Source organism: Oncorhynchus masou, chromosome 13 (assembly GCF_036934945.1).
Source record: "Oncorhynchus masou masou isolate Uvic2021 chromosome 13, UVic_Omas_1.1, whole genome shotgun sequence".
Classification (NCBI taxonomy): domain Eukaryota; kingdom Metazoa; phylum Chordata; class Actinopteri; order Salmoniformes; family Salmonidae; genus Oncorhynchus; species Oncorhynchus masou.
Genome location: NC_088224.1, coordinates 47,880,334 through 47,899,341, shown reverse-complemented (window position 1 = coordinate 47,899,341; position 19,008 = coordinate 47,880,334). Strand labels below are relative to the sequence as shown.

Below are 19,008 nucleotides of genomic sequence, written 5' to 3'. Positions count from 1 at the left end.
GAGTGGGCTCAGGTCTCCAACCTGACTCTGCCACATTCCCCGTGTGCTCCCCCCCAAAAATGTGGGGGCTGCCTCTCGTGCCTGTCGCGCTGCCGTGCTACCTCCTCATATTGCCGCCGCTCAGCTCTCGCTGCCTCCAGTTCTTCCTTGGGGCGGCGATATTCCCCAGCCTGTGCCCAGGGTCCCTTACCGTCTAAAATCTCCTCCCATGTCCATGAGTCCAGAGAACGCTGCTGCTCGATACCTCGCTGCTTGGTCCTTGGTTGGTGGGTGTTTCTGTAACGAATCAATTCTTCGTCTGAGAAAGAGTAAGAAGGATCGGACCAATATACAGCGTAGTAAGTGTTCGTCATGTTTTAATAGAACAAACTGAACACTACACAAATTAATAACGAAGAGAAAACGAAACAGTTCTGCCAGGTGAACAGACACTAAACTATACTGATAACAAACAGGTGCCATTAATACGGGTAACGGGTGGAGGACAGAGGAACCTCTTAAAGAAGAAGTTACAGGTCTGTGAGAGCCAGAAATCTTGCTTGTTTGTAGTTGACCAAATACTTATTTTCCACCATAATTTGCAAATAAATTCATTAAAAATCCTACAATGTGATTTTCTGGATTTTTTTTCTCATTTTGTCTGTCATAGTTGAAGTGTACCCATGATGAAAATTACAGGCCTCTCTCATCTTTTTAAGTGGGAAAACTTGCAATTGGTGGCTGACTAAATACTTTTTTGCCCCACTGTATATATTTTATTAAGCACATTTCATGAGGCCACTTGATGATGTGAGGCTAGAGGCAATTGCCTCTTCTGCCTAATGGTAAGTCTTCCACTGGGAGGGAGACAATGAGACAGACAGGGTCCTATATATTGTACACGCACAAAGTCTCTTTCTCCCACACACACACACACACACACACACACACACACACACACACACACACACACACACACACTTAAACACATCCAGACATAAACACTTGGCATACTTAAAAACTAGATCAACAAAAGAATGTACAGTGGAGAGGTTTTACATTTGTATACTAATCACGTAAATAATATGATAATAGCAGAGATGAATGATAGAAATGAGGCTTGGTGTCAAAAAACAGTGCAAGTAGGGAGGTGCGTGCGTGCGTGTGCATCTGACCGTGTGTGAATTTAATGTTGTTATCGCCCTGGCAGGATCTTGGGCCCTGTGTGACGGCTCCACAGTCCCCTGATAACACATCATCAGACAGAGACCTGCACACACCTGGGGCATGCAGAAGAGAGAGCGAGAGAAGGAGTAGAGGGGAAAGAGAGGAGGAAAGACAGCGGAGATATAGGCAACATGAGGTGACAGGAAGAAAAAAATAAATCTGTAATGAAAGAAAGAACAGCAAAGTGGAAAAAGGAGAGGGGACAGAGAGAGAGAAAGAAAGAGAGAGAGAGAGAATGAAGGATACACAGAGGAATAGAGACAAAGACAGCTTGAAGACCTAAATGACTCTGTTCTGTCACAAAGATGAACACTAGTTACCAGTGAAAAGAGTACAAAAGGACCATGAGTGGTCATGGAAACTTCATAACATCATAGTCATAATCAAATATCATATTGTTACGGGCCTTGGTCTATGTTTCCAGGTCAAAATTAGTGCACTATATAGGGAATAGGGTGCCATTTAGGACGTAGGCTTTAACACCGTCACTCAGTAGTCTACAGATAAGAATAATGTGGAGTCACTGTGGACACATTTCCTGACCACCTGTTTTATTAATTCCCTCCTGTCTAAAAAAATCACAATAAGTGAATCAGTGTTTTGCCTATAGGCTTTAACAGGCTCAGTAATCTGACCACACAAACCTTTACACAAACACACCCACACACGAGCCGGCCAACGCTAGCAGCCATCCATTACCCTCTGTAGTGCCTTGCGGTCGGTGGCTGAGCAGTTGCCATACCAGGCAATGATGCAATCAGTCAGGATGCTCTCAATGGTGCAGCTATAGAACCTTTTGAGGATCTGAGGACCCATGCCAAATATTTTCAGTCTCCTGAGGGGGACTGTGGCACTCTCAAGAGATGGACAAGATTAGAAAACACGGTATTCTCCAAGAATACCAGAGAACAGAAAACACTTTTCAAACCCATGGTGGCGGAACATCAAAGACTGTAGGAAATGCAACGGATTCAAAACAAGGAGATACGCTGCAGGTCAGTGTTCACAGATGGGCAAGCCAGCATGCTGGTGACAGCTGGTCTGTCGTTTTCAGACACATCTCCAGATCTCTCCCCACCCCCGCCTCACCTCTGTAAGAGTCAACTTCCTCAACCTCAGTGCTTACTATGTTACCCATCAACCTCTCTCACCCCTTCCTTCACCTCTCCCCCTTCTCTCACCCATTTTCAACCTCTCACCTCTGCAAGCACATACTGGTTCTGGCTAACACTTTTCTCATGTCCTGTTCTTGTCTCTCACATACCTGAACCTGACCCTATTTAATTCTAATCAGGCGGCATCGAAGCATTCACGGTGGCAAGCTTGCATACTTGAACCAGGTCCAAGTCGTGAGCCTCGATGAATAGAAAATATTCACTACAACACCTTGCTTTGTCTCTGTCTCCGCAGGGCATGCCTGATCTGGGATGGCCCTGTCCCCCTCATGGTGGCAGTAGACAGCCCTCTGGTCCACACACAGAGCTTGGGTCTATGTAGTCTCACCGGGGAGCTCTATGCATAGACATATAATCTAGTCATTGAATTTCTATGGCTCTATTCATCTGAGAGAGTGATCGAACCGTCCTATATCTAATGATTTTCTGAGCTAATCAAACAGAACAGCTACTCACTGTCACACTTAAGACTAGCTGTAGTGTGAGCGCATGGTTCCCTGACTCTAGAGTTTCAAAACGGCAATTATTCTTCTTCTGTTAAATCACTGCCTTCTTCGAGAAGGCAGGCAAGCAGCAGGCCTCCCTACTGAGAGAGCAGGATGGAAGACAGGCCCACTAGCCTTTTCTAATGTGACAATGTGCTGTTGTTATTGTAGCAACCTTAATCCAACACCTAGTGACCTAGTCAAGAGATTCGGAACTGTTGGCTTATCAGCTAAGGTTGATAGTTGCTGGACTCGGGTTCGAGTCCCTGTTGGGGCAACCCCCCCGAATTTGTTACATTATGATCAAAGGGTAGAGCAGGAGTGAAGCCTTGTAGTGAACTCATAAAATTGTTTCTCTTGACAAACCACCCACACAGCAGTGAGAGAGGGATAACTATAAAAAGGATATTTGATTGTAAATCTTCTGCGATGAACACAATTCATCAAACGTTGCTATTCTGCTAGTGGAACTGGTATGGGTCGTCCAGAGAAATAGCGATGATCACAATCGCTACAAGGTTTTCGGGAAACTCACCCCAGGTCAGTAAAGCAGTGATCGGCAACAAGGGATTGACTCTGTTCTCAGAGGGTGATTCCCAGCGGGCGAAACTGGTTGAAATGATGGCATCATTTCAGTTTGCCCAGATATGTGGCACATGGAGATGTGTGAAACTTACTCCTCAGCCTTAAGTATCCATGTTTGCACCATTCAATTGCTAGCTTTTGAGAAGTGTGACTGGTAGAGATGCTTGAGGCAGGACGGTCAGGTATGTTTGTGAAGCAGAGGTCCAGGGTTTGAGTCAGGTATGTGCCGAAACGGGAGGAAGTGGTACTCACCAAGCAGTCCTTTACACCCGCTGGGTTAGAAGAAAACTTGATAGTCTATTAACTTACAGAGAATGGACATTTGTATTTTATGTTCACAACCCAAGCCCACAAAGACACACACACAAATATACCCTGAGGGGTTGGAAGCAGTGGGTCAGCTGCAGTTCACTGCCACCAGAGCAATTGTAGGGGGTTAAGTGCCTTGCACAAGGAAACAACAGCAAGCAAAGGTGTCTAGGATGATGCAAGCAACTCTCCAGTTGCCAGGTCACACATCAGATTTAAACCAGCAACCCTCCTTCTCTAACCGCTATGCTACCTGTGTTAGGCCTCATGCATGCTTAAGGAGTACCCAACTAAGCAGAAACGAGAATGAGCTGAGAAGAGGCCACATACCACAACAGTTTTGTCCCAGAGTTCCTGAGCACCTCTCTTGTGTGTGTGACCGGGATTTAAGCCAATACCACCATAATCCCTGAGGACTAATGTAGGGGGTGAAGGGGTTGGTGGGGGTCCCCATGCAACGGATTGTCTGCAGTGCCGGGAACAGCACCCTCTGACCACCCGTTTTCCCCCCGCTTCACTCCACCATCCCCCACCGATGGGTGACTTCCTGGCGGCTCAGCATGCCTGTGGCTCTCTCTCATTTTGCTCGTGGTGTGAAACCACTCGGAAGACAAACGGGTCGGGATACGAGCTGCCCATCTAAAGCCCCCGGGGAGCGACAATGGTGGAGCTCTGGGGGCTTTGGTCTGAATAGGGGGGGCACTCTGAAACAACAAAGTAGCAGCACAAAGGGCTGAATAGGAAGACTAAAACAACAGGAGCTGTGGCCTGTGGGATGTGGGACTGACCAAGACCTGAGCTCTCTCTCTGTCTGTCTGTATGTCTGTCTGGAACAGAGCTCTGTGTAGGTGCTACCATATCAAACCATTTGGATGCACCTAAGAGTTTCTGACTAAAGAAGTTCATGTAGTTCCCACAGTAGTAACATCAATGTGTAGCCTGGTCCATGACAAAATAGCAAATATATGTGCAGAAACTACTGTAAACTTCACAATAATCTGGCAATGATTTCATTTCTGTTATAAGGAGGCAATTATTTAGTAAACTGAGTAATGCATAAATAGTTGCCACCTTATAACACACATTGTTCTTATAACAAGACATTTTTCTGCCAGTGTTGTTCATTGGGTTTGTGCCGCAGCGCATCATGGGGGTTGTATGTGTTGAAACCGAGCACATTGTAGATAAATGGTTGAACTGATTCCTGTCTCCCGTCTGATCATTATTGAATTGTTATAAAGACGTGGTTGTGCAACTCACGAGACATAATAACAGATTGGCAACGAGTAAGTCTGAACCTATGTGAACTTTTCTGTTTGGAAAAGGGCATTTTTTACAAGTTTAAAATGGCTATTTTCTGGCATCCTTAGTGGCACAGTGGTCTACGGCACTGTATCACAGTGCTAGCTGTGCCACTAGAGAGCCTGGTTCGAGTCCAGACTCTGACACAGCCGGCCACAACCGGGAGACCCATGGGGAGGTGCACAATTGGCCCAGTGTCATCCTGGTTATTGGAGGGTTTGTCCCATTGTGCTCTAGCGAATCCTGTGGCTGGTTGGGCGCATGCACACTGACATGGTCGCCAGGTCTATGGTGTTTTCTCTGACACATTGGTGTGGCTACCAATTGGATACCATAAAAAAGGGGAATAAAAACATGTTATTTTTCGTGGGACAGTCTAATTGCTAGCAGAGTGTATTGCTAGTAGAGGCAAGTGCCTAGCTAGCTAAGAGAGCATTGTCATGGATGGCAGAAAGGGATTTGAGACGGACGTCAGTGAGTAAAGGAAAGGACAAGTTTGTAGAAAAACTTTTGAATTAAAAGCTGCTAAATCAGTGAATTTCAGGATAAAACATCAGTGAGTGAAGTGAATGAAAATATTAGTACGGCTGAACAGAACATTGCCATGGTTGGGGACAAGTATGAGTTGAGTAACAAACAGGAGCCAAATGAGAAACAAAAAATGTCTGGAATTGTTAGAAATATTGGACAGTTTGATGAAATTGTTGAGCAATGGAGCTCATACAGAACGGTTTGAATATTTTGTTCTTGCAAACGGCATTGATCAGGACAAAATGTTGCCAAAAATGTTTTGTGTAATGGGGCCAAATACATTTAATTTTACTACACAGCCTGCTACAGCCAGACAGGACAGGTAATAAGATGTATGGGAATATTGTGGCAATACTGAAAGGACTATTTACATTTAAAAAAAGAGGCGGATCCTTATGAACGTTTTAAGCACTGGTTATATGTAAACCTGGCTGCTCTTCTTACGTACATTGTTGGCATGACAAGGACAGTTAGTGAAGATGGCTAAAATCACATACAGATCTGGTGACCAGGCAATAGTAATGCAGTAGTAACTATGTCGACACATTGAATGTGTCACAGCAGCAGAGGCAGGCACATGCTGGTAAGGGGGCCATTTTGAAGTAGTGTATATTGTGACTTGACAGGCTGTAGGGAAATCATCCAACAACCGTCCAACAACCATCTTACTCACAGGCAGTCCAGTAACCCCAGCACGGCCGACATCACCCTGTCAGAGATGAACAAGAGAAGAGAAAAGAAAAAGAGAACAAGTCTTAACAACAGAACATACAGTGCCTTGCGAAAGTATTCGGCCCCCTTGAACTTTGCGACCTTTTGCCACATTTCAGGCTTCAAACATAAAGATATAAAAATGTATGTTTTGTGAAGAATCAACAAGTGGGACACAATCATGAAGTGGAATGACATTTATTGGATATTTCAAACTTTTTTAACAAATCAAAAACTGAAAAATTGGGCGTGCAAAATTATTCAGCCCCTTTACTTTCAGTGCAGCAAAACTCTCTCCAGAAGTTCAGAGAGGATCTCTGAATGATCCAATGTTGACCTAAATGACTAATGATGATAAATACAATCCACCTGTGTGTAATCAAGTCTCTGTATAAATGCACCTGCACTGTGATAGTCTCAGAGGTCCGTTAAAAGCGCAGAGAGCATCATGAAGAACAAGGAACACACCAGGCAGGTCCGAGATACTGTTGTGAAGAAGTTTAAAGCCGGATGTGGATACAAAAAGATTTCCCAAGCTTTAAACATCCCAAGGAGCACTGTGCAAGCGATAATATTGAAATGGAAGGAGTATCAGACCACTGCAAATCTACCAAGACCTGGCCGTCCCTCTAAACTTTCAGCTCATACAAGGAGAAGACTGATCAGAGATGCAGCCAAGAGGCCCATGATCACTCTGGATGAATTGCAGAGATCTACAGCTGAGGTGGGAGACTCTGTCCATAAGACAACAATCAGTCGTATATTGCACAAATCTGGCCTTTATGGAAGAGTGGCAATTAGAAAGCCATTTCTTAAAGATATCCATAAAAAGTGTTGTTTAAAGTCTGCCACAAGCCACCTGGGAGACACACCAAACATGTGGAAGAAGGTGCTCTGGTCAGATGAAACCAAAATTGAACTTTTTGGCAACAATGCAAAACGTTATGTTTGGCGTAAAAGCAACACAGCTCATCACCCTGACCACACCATCCCCACTGTCAAACATGGTGGTGGCAGCATCATGGTTTGGGCCTGCTTTTCTTCAGCAGGGACAGGGAAGATGGTTAAAATTGATGGGAAGATGGATGGAGCCAAATACAGGACCATTCTGGAAGAAAACCTGATGGAGTCTGCAAAAGACCTGAGACTGGGACGGAGATTTGTCTTCCAACAAGACAATGATCCAAAACATAAAGCAAAATCTACAATGGAATGGTTCAAAAATAAACATATCCAGGTGTTAGAATGGCCAAGTCAAAGTCCAGACCTGAATCCAATCGAGAATCTGTGGAAAGAACTGAAAACTGCTGTTCACAAATGCTCTCCATCCAACCTCACTGAGCTCGAGCTGTTTTGCAAGGAGGAATGGGAAAAAATGTCAGTCTCTCGATGTGCAAAACTGATAGAGACATACCCCAAGCGACTTACAGCTGTAATCGCAGCAAAAGGTGGCGCTACAAAGTATTAACTTAAGGGGGCTGAATAATTTTGCACGCCCAATTTTTCAGTTTTTGATTTGTTAAAAAAGTTTGAAATATCCAATAAATGTCGTTCCACTTCATGATTGTGTCCCACTTGTTGTTGTTTCTTGTTGTTGATGAAAGAGACAGTATGGAAGGGTGATGGTTGTGAAAGCCCACCTACAGGTATACCAGGGTACTGGATGAACTGAACGGTGGGGTCCCCTGGCACTCCTTTGATCCCTGAGTAACCCTGCAGTAATCAACAGAAATGTCAACAACACAATACAGTATATTTGTTCCTTCCACACTGTCTGCATCTGGGTCTTCCATAAAACGTGATACTATTCATTATAATCCACACAATAATTGACATTTCCTGTTGCTGCAGGATTATTTTCTGTAAATGTGTTGGCTCTTCAATATTAGCCTGGTCTCAGATCTGTTTGTGCTGCATAGCCAATTCATGTTGGGACATTGGCAAAAAATAGGAATTGGCAAGACAACACAAACTGATCTGGTACCAGGCTACTTCGATATGCCACATCGCTCAGATTATTTAGCCATCTAGCTACCCTAATCCTTCATGTTCTGGGATCTCAAGGAATGCAGAGTGATATAGCCCCTCTCTGTGTCCCCTACACCAGCCACATACCATACAGTTCTGTACTGTACTCACCGCTCCCCCATCAGGCCCATCCAGACCATGGATTCCAGGGAAACCAGAGTCCCCTCTGGTCCCGTTACAGCTATCTAGACCGGTGTACCAGGAACACACCTCGGGCCTGGGTGACCCTGGAACACACACACACACACACACACACATTAGGCTATTTTTGCACCATTGGTCATTCCCACTATCCAGTCCCTTTTCTTTCCCCAGGAAATATAACTTCTTATACCATGGCGTTGTTGAATAATAGTTTCTGATTGGCTTGAAGGGCATTCTAGAGCGTGCATTATTTCCCTATTTCCCTGACCAGACGTCCCCGTTTTTCAGAGACAGTCCCCGTTTTTGGTGGCCTGTTCCCGGCTGGTGCTGTCCCTGGAAATGTCCCCGTTTTTAACTGTGCGTTAAAAACAGACCGCAAAGTGAAATATTTTACCTGGCAAGAAACACTGTGCAGCAGAGCCTACCGGTTGACGTCTCTCTCGCATTGTGCTTGTTTAGTCCAGCAGAGGGGGCTGCTCACTATAGCAGCTTCATTCACTCTTCTTCTTCTACTAACTACTTGCTCACGATAGTTTTAGAGAAAACTTCTGTGGAAAACTTGGTCAGAAGCTAGCAAGTGTCAGGTGAATCCACAACATCACCACAAATGTATTTTCAAGCCAGGTAAGTTACAATCGTTTGAGATACTAGCTAGTGATGTTATAATGTCACAATTTATTATATAGATAGATGATCTGCTTTATAAGGTTTTAAATAGGTTATGCTAGCTAACGTTAGCTGTGTAGACTAAGTTAGCAGGCTAAGTTAGCTAGCTACTGTTATAGCTAGGTTAAAAAACGTTCACATTTAAACATGCAGTGGACGGGCTATTTTGAAAATATGATTGTATTTAAATGAATGCACAATTAATTCTGAAAATATATTTGTAGATTACAATTTTAATGGTTTGGCATTATAAGTAGTGTGAAAATATAGTTAGAAATGTTCATGGATTATTAGCAGTGGAGAGGAAGGAGAGGAGGAAGACTGGATAGGAAGAAGAGTGAAGGAGACAGAGGAGGAAAGGTAAAGATATGATTACAGAGCCTGCCAATTTATTATTACAAACACTGTTTGAGATAAAATACAGAAATGAGGCAAGCAATGGGAATCTGTTAACCAAAGTATTTTAGCTAATATTATATTATTTATTAATACAGATTGGAGGAAGGAGAAGGAAAAGTTAAGGGAGTAAAAAGAGTGAAACAAGGATGGTGTAGAAGAGTGAGGTGGAAAGGTGAACGAGAAGGAAAGGAAGACGAGTGAAGAAAAGAGGAGGAGAAAGATTGGAGAAGAAAAAGTTGAGAGTAAGAAGAGTTATACAAGGAGAGTGAAGAGCAGACAGAGGAGATACAATGACTCTTTCCAAGAAACGGAAATGCACTTGATGAAAAATATGATGAGAGAATTTCCATTTATACGCTCAGGTCAAGACGATAGAATGGTTCACTGCACCCTTTGTAATTCCTCTCTTTCAATTGGCAGCCGGAGAAGAACAGCAGTGGTAGAACATCAGCAGACGAAAAAGCATAAAGCCTTTCTGATTGCCCGTGTTGGTATGCCCACTGTCACCACATTCTTCAAGAAGGTAGAGCCTTCCCAAGAAGAATATGGTTTAGCTGTGCAGGAGGGTGTCTTTGCATACCACACCATGTGACACAATCATAGTTACAGATCTATGGACTGCACAGCACAACTGACATGGAAGCTTTATGAGCCAAAGTTTACATGTGCTAGGACAAAATATGACGCATAGTGTGTAACGTGTTAGCAACATGGGCAACTACGTTGGTAACACAGGACCTAGACCAGGTTGAATTTGTGTCCCTGTCCATTGATGTGTCCAATCATGAATATGTAAAGCTGCTGCCAATAGTAGTCAGATATGTAAGATATATGGTGGCAGCACATCTGTGGAAACAAAACTGCTTGATTTTGTTGAATTGAATGGAGAAAAAGCAGAGAAAATTGCAGCTGAGGCCCTAGTGGTCATCCAAAAATTTAACCTGGAAAACATTCTCTGCCGACAACAAATACCAACTTTGGAGGACTGAATAGGCTAGGGAGGGTCAATGTCCATACCAAATTTAAAAATGCTCTGCAGCGTGAGGTGATTGGCTTAGGTTGTCCTGCCCACATCATTCCTAACACGGCCAGAACTGCTTTGGATATGATGTTTAGTACCTGCTTACAACGATACTTGGAATATGTTCATATTTTCACCGTCAGAGTAGAAAGACAGAAAGGCTTTTGTGAGTTTGTTGGCCAGGAGTACCATAACATTTTAGGACACAGCAATGTTCACTGGATGTCCATGCTCCCTGCTCTAGAAAGAGTGCTGAAAATGTGCCATTGAAATCCTTTTTTATTTCTGAAGACAAATGCCCTGTTGTCCTGTGAACAATGTTTGAAGATCCACTGACTGAACTTTGGCTGGCCTTTGTCCATGAAAACTTGACCGTATTCAGTGACACGATCAAGATGCTTGGAGGCCAGGGCCACTGTGCTGTGGAGTCCGCTGCAATTCTGAGAAACATTGAGGCAAAATTGACTGATGACAAGTTTTGGTCAGAGGACTTCTGAGAGAGCTAGAGGACAATGGAGCCATGTCTAAAGAGAGCTTTCTCAAAACATCCCAATCGTTCTTCACTATGGCTGTGAACTACTTGCAAGCATGGGAAAAGCACACAGATAATCTAAAAGATTTACATTGTCTCCTTTTAAAAAGGCAACCTCTGCGTGAAGGCAGCAGGCACACTGCAGGAAAAATGCCCCAATGTGACCATCAATGAGGATGCATTGTGTGACAAGGTTACTGGCCTGCAAGAGTTCCTAAAGGGGGTTTCGCTTGAAGAATGGAAAACATCTGAGACACCGCTTAGTCAGAGATGGAGCACGGTGGTTACCCACTTCTAAGAGAACGACATCCCACACACTAACCTGGCTAGATTAGCGTCTGTTGTCATGTGCTTACCTGGAAGTAATGCATCAGTCGAGAGAGTGTTCTCCCAAATGAATGCTCTATGGACAGCAGCAAGAAATAGGTTCACTGTTCCTACCATCAAGGCCACGCTTATTGTGAAGACAAACTTAAACCTCTCCTGCCAGGAGTTCATGGAGAAGCTGGCCAAAGACAGAGCAATCCGGAAGAAAATACATTCTTCTGAGAAATATACAGATTAGGTTGGTATAAGTATATTATGTAGTTACCAATCTCATCAGCATCTTATTTCTTTATTATGTTAAGTATTTGACATATACTATTGTCTGTTTTTTCAATTTTGCTCAGGTTCTCTTCTGCTCTTATTCCACCCAGACTACCAGGACCACTGAATGGCTGTTCAAATTGGACAGTTCTGTCTTGTCTGTAGTGTTTCTGTAATATAGTTGTTCTCTGTCTATCACAGTGTGCCTGTTAGACTAAATACATGAAACCGGAATTGTCCCCCTTTTTTATTTAATAGATAATAACATTGGATATTTTAATTATATATTGACCGCCGAACTGGAAATGTCCCCGGTTTTCATTTCAGAAATCTGGTCACCTTACTATAACGTACGGTAGAATTCAATGGCTAGTTCTTACATGTTCTATGATTGAACTGCTTTTGAAAGCAAAAGTCGAATTGAAAAGGTCATTGGCACTGTTGAATTTGATTTTCATAATAGCAAGTTAGGACTGATGGTTTGGTTAGCTAAACTAGCAAGTCTGTTTGCTTGGTTACCAAGGCAACGACTGTTGCTATCTAGTAAACTTGCTAGCTACTTCAGTGGAGGTTAAACACATTTCTACCTGCAAATGAACACATTTTTAGCTGTACATTTGTTAAATTATAGCCATGGTATAAAATATATAGTCAACTCGGGGATCTATGCGTTCTCTGGAAAATAGTGCAACTCTGTGGCATGATAGTTTCACTTTGCTAGCGTGTCGTGGAACACACATTCTACATCGTTCGTTATTTTCTAGAGAACGCATAGCCCCTCGTTGACTATCCCTTACTTATTTAGTGTAAAATGTGGATTCCGAAAGGCTTTAAATATAAGGTTAGGTGTCATTTACCATAAAAACGCAAAGATATGGAGGTTTATGCATTTTGTTTTCAGTGCATGTTGGCATTTTTGCCATGTCCCCTGGTGCTATTCGTTAACTACTACAATACATATAAACTATACGACAAAAATATTTCCTCATTATTTTAAATATCTCTCATGAATATTTTATTTCTCATGATTATTGTATCTATTATTATTGTATTTATGATGTTCTGTGTGTCCCTGACATCACTTTCCACCCTGTTAGTTTGTAGTAATTATCCTTTAAGAAAGCAACCCCTTGACATCATGTTCAGGTAGTGTCATCACATTGTTGGTGGGAAAACGGTCATGATGGGATGCTAATGTCAAAGTGAAGTCAAAACTTGCATATTTGAGTCCCATCTGGGATCATTTTAGCATTTCATGACATTAGTCTGTTTGTCTCACTCATAAATCCCCACCCTGTTAGGAGAAATTACAGAGAACATTTAGGAAATGTCAAAATGTTAAGATACTTTTGATATATAAATTAAATCCTCTTTCAATGTTTACCATTGTGCTAGCTCAGTCGCAATCACCCACAGAGCTATGGCTAATTTAGGCTGCAAATGTTCACCCTGTTAGGTTTCACACTGTTAGAATTATGCAACTAACATAATAACATTTTTCTGAAAGTCAAACCTGTCCTTTTTCTGATATACTAAAGAAATTAAACATAAACCGCACCAGTCAAAAGTTTGGACACACCTACTCATTCCAGGGTTTTTCTTTATTTTTACTATTTTCTACATTGTAGAATAATAGTGAAATAACACATATTGAATCATGTAGTAACCAAAAGTGTTAAACAAATGAAAATAGATTTTAGATTCTTCAAAGTAGCCAACCTTTGCCTTGATGACAGCTTTGCACACTCGGCATTAACAGGTACACCTGGTAATTATTCTACAATGTTGAAAATAGTAAAAAATAAAGACAAAACCCTTGAATGAGTAGGTGTGTCCAAACTTTTGACTGGTACTTTACTTTAGTGCCTTATTGCAAACAGGATGCATGTTTTGGAATATTTGCATTCAATACAGGCTGCTTTATTTTCACTCTGTCATTTAGTTTAGTAATTGTTGAGTAACTGCAATGTTGTTGATCCATCCTCAGTTCTCCTATCACAGCCATTAAACTCTGTAACTGTTTTGAAGTCACCATTGGCCTCATTGTGAAATCATTGAGCAGTTTCCATCCGCTCCAGCAACTGAGTTAGGAAGGGTCCCTGTATCTTTGTAGTGACTGGGTATATTGATACACCATACAAAGTGTAATTATTTTACCCATCTACCAATAAGTGCCCTTCATTGCAAGGCATTGGAAACCTCCCTGGTTGTTGTGGTTGAATCTGTGTTGAAAAAGGCACTGTTCAACCGAGAGAACCTTACGTATGTGTGGGAGACATTCAAAAATAATGTTATTGCACACAGAGTGAGTCCATGCAAACTATTATGTGACTTGTTAAGCAATCTCCTGAAATTATTTAGGCTTGCCATAACAAAGGAGTTAAATACTTATTGACTCAAGACATTTAATTTTGAAATCATTTGTAAAACATTCTAAAAACACAAGTCCACTTTGATGTTATGTATAGGCCAGTGACACACAATCTCAATTTAATCCATTTTAAATTCAGCTTGTTGCACAACAAAATGTTGAAAAGTCAAGGAGTGTGAAAACTTTCTGAAGGCACTGTATAAGTTATTTGTTATAAAAATGGTCGCTCTAGCTCTATCGATCTTTGAGTAGTTAAATTTTTTTTAAACTGTTACTTTTGTCCCGGTTCTCCCCTAGCCCTTACCTAAAGCCTGTGACTTGTCTTAATCATCAATGTGATTTTGTTCCACTGAATCTCTGTCTGTATGTTTGGTAAATTCTGTAAGTGATAAGTCCTAAATAAGTGTAGGTGTTACTGCTCATATATTAGTTTGCTCATCTATCACTGATCAGAAACATTTAGCATGCAATAATGTAGTCTAAATGGGCCTATTATTTTGCTCAATCGCGTATACACAACTCCAAAAGCTTGCGAAGGCTGTGAAATATCAACACGAGACTCGCATGCTTTTGAAAATAGATTGCTATTATTTTCCATCAGTATCATGATGAATATAATCTCAAATGTAAGACCCCACATCTGCTCTCTAAACAAGCAGAGTGAGGGTATAAAATGAAATCATTTTATTAATCTTATGTTTTTAAGAACTTGTCTAAAAAAAAAAATAATGCATTTCTTTGTGATGGAGTATATTCAACGGATTTATTAAAATAGACTTCCACCCACATTGGCCCATGTCTACTCCCACTCCTAAAATTGCCAGCAGGTCATGTGCAAAGGAGACATAAAAGGCTTATCCCGGCAAGCGTCTGGTAAATATCGGACTGCTTGAATTGAGCTCTAAAAAACATTGCAACATACCGTGAAGTCTGTCTGTTAAGGGTATTTGCTGAGATCTGAAGACTTGTATTAGCTCCACAAACCAATGCCCAGACTTTAGTTCCGCAGGCTAACTGTCACGCCCTGACCTTAGAGATCCCTATTATTCTCTATGTTTTGATTAGGTCAGGTTGTGAGTCAGGTGGGAAAGTCTGTTTTCTATTTCTTTGTTTTTGGCTGAGTGTGGTTCCCAATCAGAGGCAGCTGTCTATCGTTGTCTCTGATTGGGGATCATATATAAGTTGTCATTTTCCTTTTGGGTTTTGTGGGATCTTGTTTTCTGTTTCATGTCTGTACCTGACAGAACTGTGCGCTTTCGTTTTCACTTTGGTTATTTTGTTTGAGTGTTCTTTGAAAAAATTTAAATCATGAACACTTTCCACGCTGCGCCTTGGTCCACTCTTCCTTCTACCAACGAGAGCCGTTACACTAACACACTCTTGTAGTGCACAGGAACCATATGGCTCACGACAGACTTTTCTTATAAAACAATTATTGTACTACAATTATAATGTATTTTTTTATGCATTTATCAGTCACTAGACTGTGACAGAGTGTGTGACTCCACACACCTGGAAAATATAATATTATCTCTCTCCCCCTCTCTCTGTCCAGCTTACCTTTTCGCCCAGAGGCAGATAGTTACTTTCAATAACTTTCTGCAGAATACTATTTCCTCTTTCACATTCCAATAGTTTTTCTATATTTCCTGCATTTCTGCTACTGAAAGCAGTCTTAAACAAGGGTCATGTTTTGATTCTTCAAAAGTGTTCTTCTGTTGTGATAAGTCTATACCTTAGGCCATCTGTTTAGTAAATGCCACAATACAAAATTAGTCCAAAAGATAAACACCACAGATTTGCTGTGCTTAGGTTTCCCATTGAAATGGTGTTTAAACATACAGCTAGATCTATACAAACGTATTCTCTATTATAAACCATGTATATACAGTTTAAAACATCTTGATACTCCCCATCCCGGATCCGGGAGCGTAATCATCGACTGACACTAATTAGCATAACTCAACGGACATAAATATTACTAGAAAATATTCCTATTCATGAAAATCACAAGTGGAATATATTGAGACACAGCTTAGCCTTTTGTTAATCACCCTGTCATCTCAGATTTTCATAATATGCTTTACAGCCAAAGCAAGACAAGCATTTGTGTAAGTTTATCGATAGCCTAGCATAGCATTATGTCCAGCTAGCAGCAGGTAACTTGGTCACGAAAATCAGAAAAGCAATCAAATTAAATCGTTTACCTTTGATGAGCTTCGGATGTTTTCACTCACGAAACTCCCAGTTAGATAGCCAATGTTCCTTTTTTCCAAAAATATTATTTTTGGAGGCGAAATAGCTCCGTTTGTTCTTCACGTTTGGCTGAGAAATCGACCGGAAATTGCGGTCACGACAACGGCGAAAAAATATTCCAAATTAGCTCCATAATATCGACAGAAACATGGCAAACGTTGTTTATAATCAATCCTCAAAGTGTTTTTCAAATATCTATTCGATAATATATCCACCAGGACAATTGGTTTTTCAGTAGGACCGATTGGAATAATGGCTACCTCTGTATTTTACGCGAGAATCACTGTGAGAGCCATCAGGTGACCACTTACACAATGTAGCCACTTACGGGTATTCTTCAACATAAAGGCGTAAAACTACGTCACAATGCTGTAGACACCTTGGGGAATACAAAGAAAAAGTAATCTGGTTGATAGCCCATTCACTGCTCAATAGGGACGCATTGGAACGCAGAGCTTTCAAAACTTGAGTCACTTCCGGATTGGATTTTTCTCAGGCTTTCGCCTGCAATATCAGTTCTGTTATGCTCACAGACAATATTTTAACAGTTTTGGAAACTTTAGAGTGTTTTCTATCCTAACCTGTCAGTTATATGCATATTCTAGTATGTTGTCCTGACAAAATATCCCATTTACTTTGGGTATGTTCTTTTTTCCAAAAATGAAAATACTGCCTCCTAGTCGGACTGCAGATGATCTTAGTACCACTGGTGCTTATGGGTCTCTTTGCCAGTGAATGAGCACAAGTCCTACCGAGGTGGTGAAATATTGTATCTGGGGCAGTAACAAGTTCCAAGTCCAGAGTCTCAATACTGAACCTGTAGTCATGACTAGTACAGGTAATATGGAATTTATGCTGCCCTGTCTGTATCTAGAGTGATCTGAGATCCACAGTGACAAGACTGAGCCTGTGCCCCACCAGATGTCTACTGTAGATAACAGCCACTGTAAAACAAATACACACGACAGGGGGAATAATTCTCACAGAAAATGTACTACAGACTTACACAAGCCACCCTCACACCAACACACCAGCCAGGCTTCCTCCATAACACCCCTCCCTCAACCCATCCTCTCTCTGTCACGCATATAGGCTATATTTTTGAAGATCTAAATATGTACTTTATGAGTCTGCTATCCATCTTTAAACTGAATAGAGGTCAATCCTTTATTTGTCATATGGTTATAATGATCAAAGCATTGTGTAAAGCCAGTGATGGAGCGATATCACTCCAGGGCAGTCACAGATATACCTTCTCCACTGAACTTGCTATTAAGTCTAGGTCTAGGCTTACTCAGTGTCTAGAAACCATCCCTTAACCTTCCACCAAGCCTTGCCTGAAGCAGTTGCCCAAACCAATTCACTTGATCAACAAACTTTGAAAAAAATATAAACTATTTCAACATTAGTACCAACATCCATAATACGATAGAGATGCCCAGTACAGTTCGACAGCAAGAGACTGTTTAAAAATTAAGAAAACAAAGCCACCATGTTGAAAGTGCCATATATGCATGCATACATCCTTCATATGGGTGGCCCCAACAGAAATTAAACCCATAATCCTTGGCATTGCCATTGCAAGCGCCATGCTTTACCAACTGAGCCACACAGGACACCTACTAGTTTATAAAAATAAACTACAGACCTCAAACCACTACACAGCAAACAATTTCTGGTTACCACTGCATTCCCAAAATGTTAATAGGTGTAACGGTTTTCTTTAGTCGAAGGAGAGGAGGACCAAAATGCAGCGTGGCTATTTAGATTCATGTTTAAAGAAAAAAGAACACGAACAGTACAAAAACAATAAACGTAACGAGAAAACCTAAACAGCCTATTTTTTTTTAGAAAAAAATAATTTATTACATTCAATACCATTCATTCTTTACAACTCATAATTTTCATTCATACTTCAATAATGGTATTTTAATTTAACTAAACAAAAACCCCAAACAAAACCTCAGGGGAGCATCTTCTCTCCCCGTCATCCTACAAACTACCTTTCCCTATCTCCCCGTCCCTAATCTATCCCCTTACAAATCTAAATGACACCCAGCCCTAAACCCCCCTTCCACCTCTCCCGGGCAGCATGCTGCCCCCACTTCCTCTCCTCCCTCTTCATCCTCCCCCTCAAATCTCCTTCCACCCTCCTCACTATCCCCCAATCTCTCCCTGTCTTCACCATGTTCTACCTGGCTTCCCACAGCCCCCGTTTAAAGAGACTGATGAGAAGCCAGAGCAGAAACCTGTCCCTATCCGTCCCTCTCGCTCTCCCTACACCTCTCTCTAACCTGGCCCACGTTAATACAAAATCCCCTCTTACCAAACCTAACAACACCCGTGCCCTAGCCCATACTACTCCGGCAAAGGCACAGTCCCAAAAGACATGGCGCACAGTCTCCTCCCTGCCACAAGAGGATCTTGGACAGGTGGGGGATTGCGCCAAACTATGCCGGTACATGATGGAATGTACCGGCAAGCACTTGTGGAGGCTCAACCAATTCAGGTCCTTGAGCCTGTTGTCCAGGCCCCGCGCCTGCACTCCCTCCCAGACCACTGCCCTCCGCATACAGGTGCCTGTGATCTAAACCTACTCGGGCAACTTCAACCTCAGGGTGCGCACGCAACCACTTGGCCGCATGGCCAAAGTGCCACGGCAGCTGTTCCGCCCGAGGACCCGTGTTAGACCACACCAT

At 42.0% G+C, this 19,008-nt stretch overlaps 1 protein-coding gene across 1 annotated transcript in view; it reads right to left on the bottom strand.

The window, feature by feature from the left end:
• LOC135553345 (collagen alpha-1(IV) chain-like) overlaps window positions 1–19,008 on the bottom strand; it is a 52,126-nt gene extending 33,118 nt beyond the window's left edge. Inside the window, exons 1-4 of the mRNA XM_064985496.1 lie at window positions 18,786–19,008; window positions 8,444–8,559; window positions 7,949–8,017; window positions 6,267–6,302 (exon numbers count right to left, since the gene is read on the bottom strand). Coding sequence (XP_064841568.1) covers window positions 6,267–6,302; window positions 7,949–8,017; window positions 8,444–8,559; window positions 18,786–19,008 — 444 coding nt within the window. The remainder of the gene's footprint in view (window positions 1–6,266; window positions 6,303–7,948; window positions 8,018–8,443; window positions 8,560–18,785) is intronic.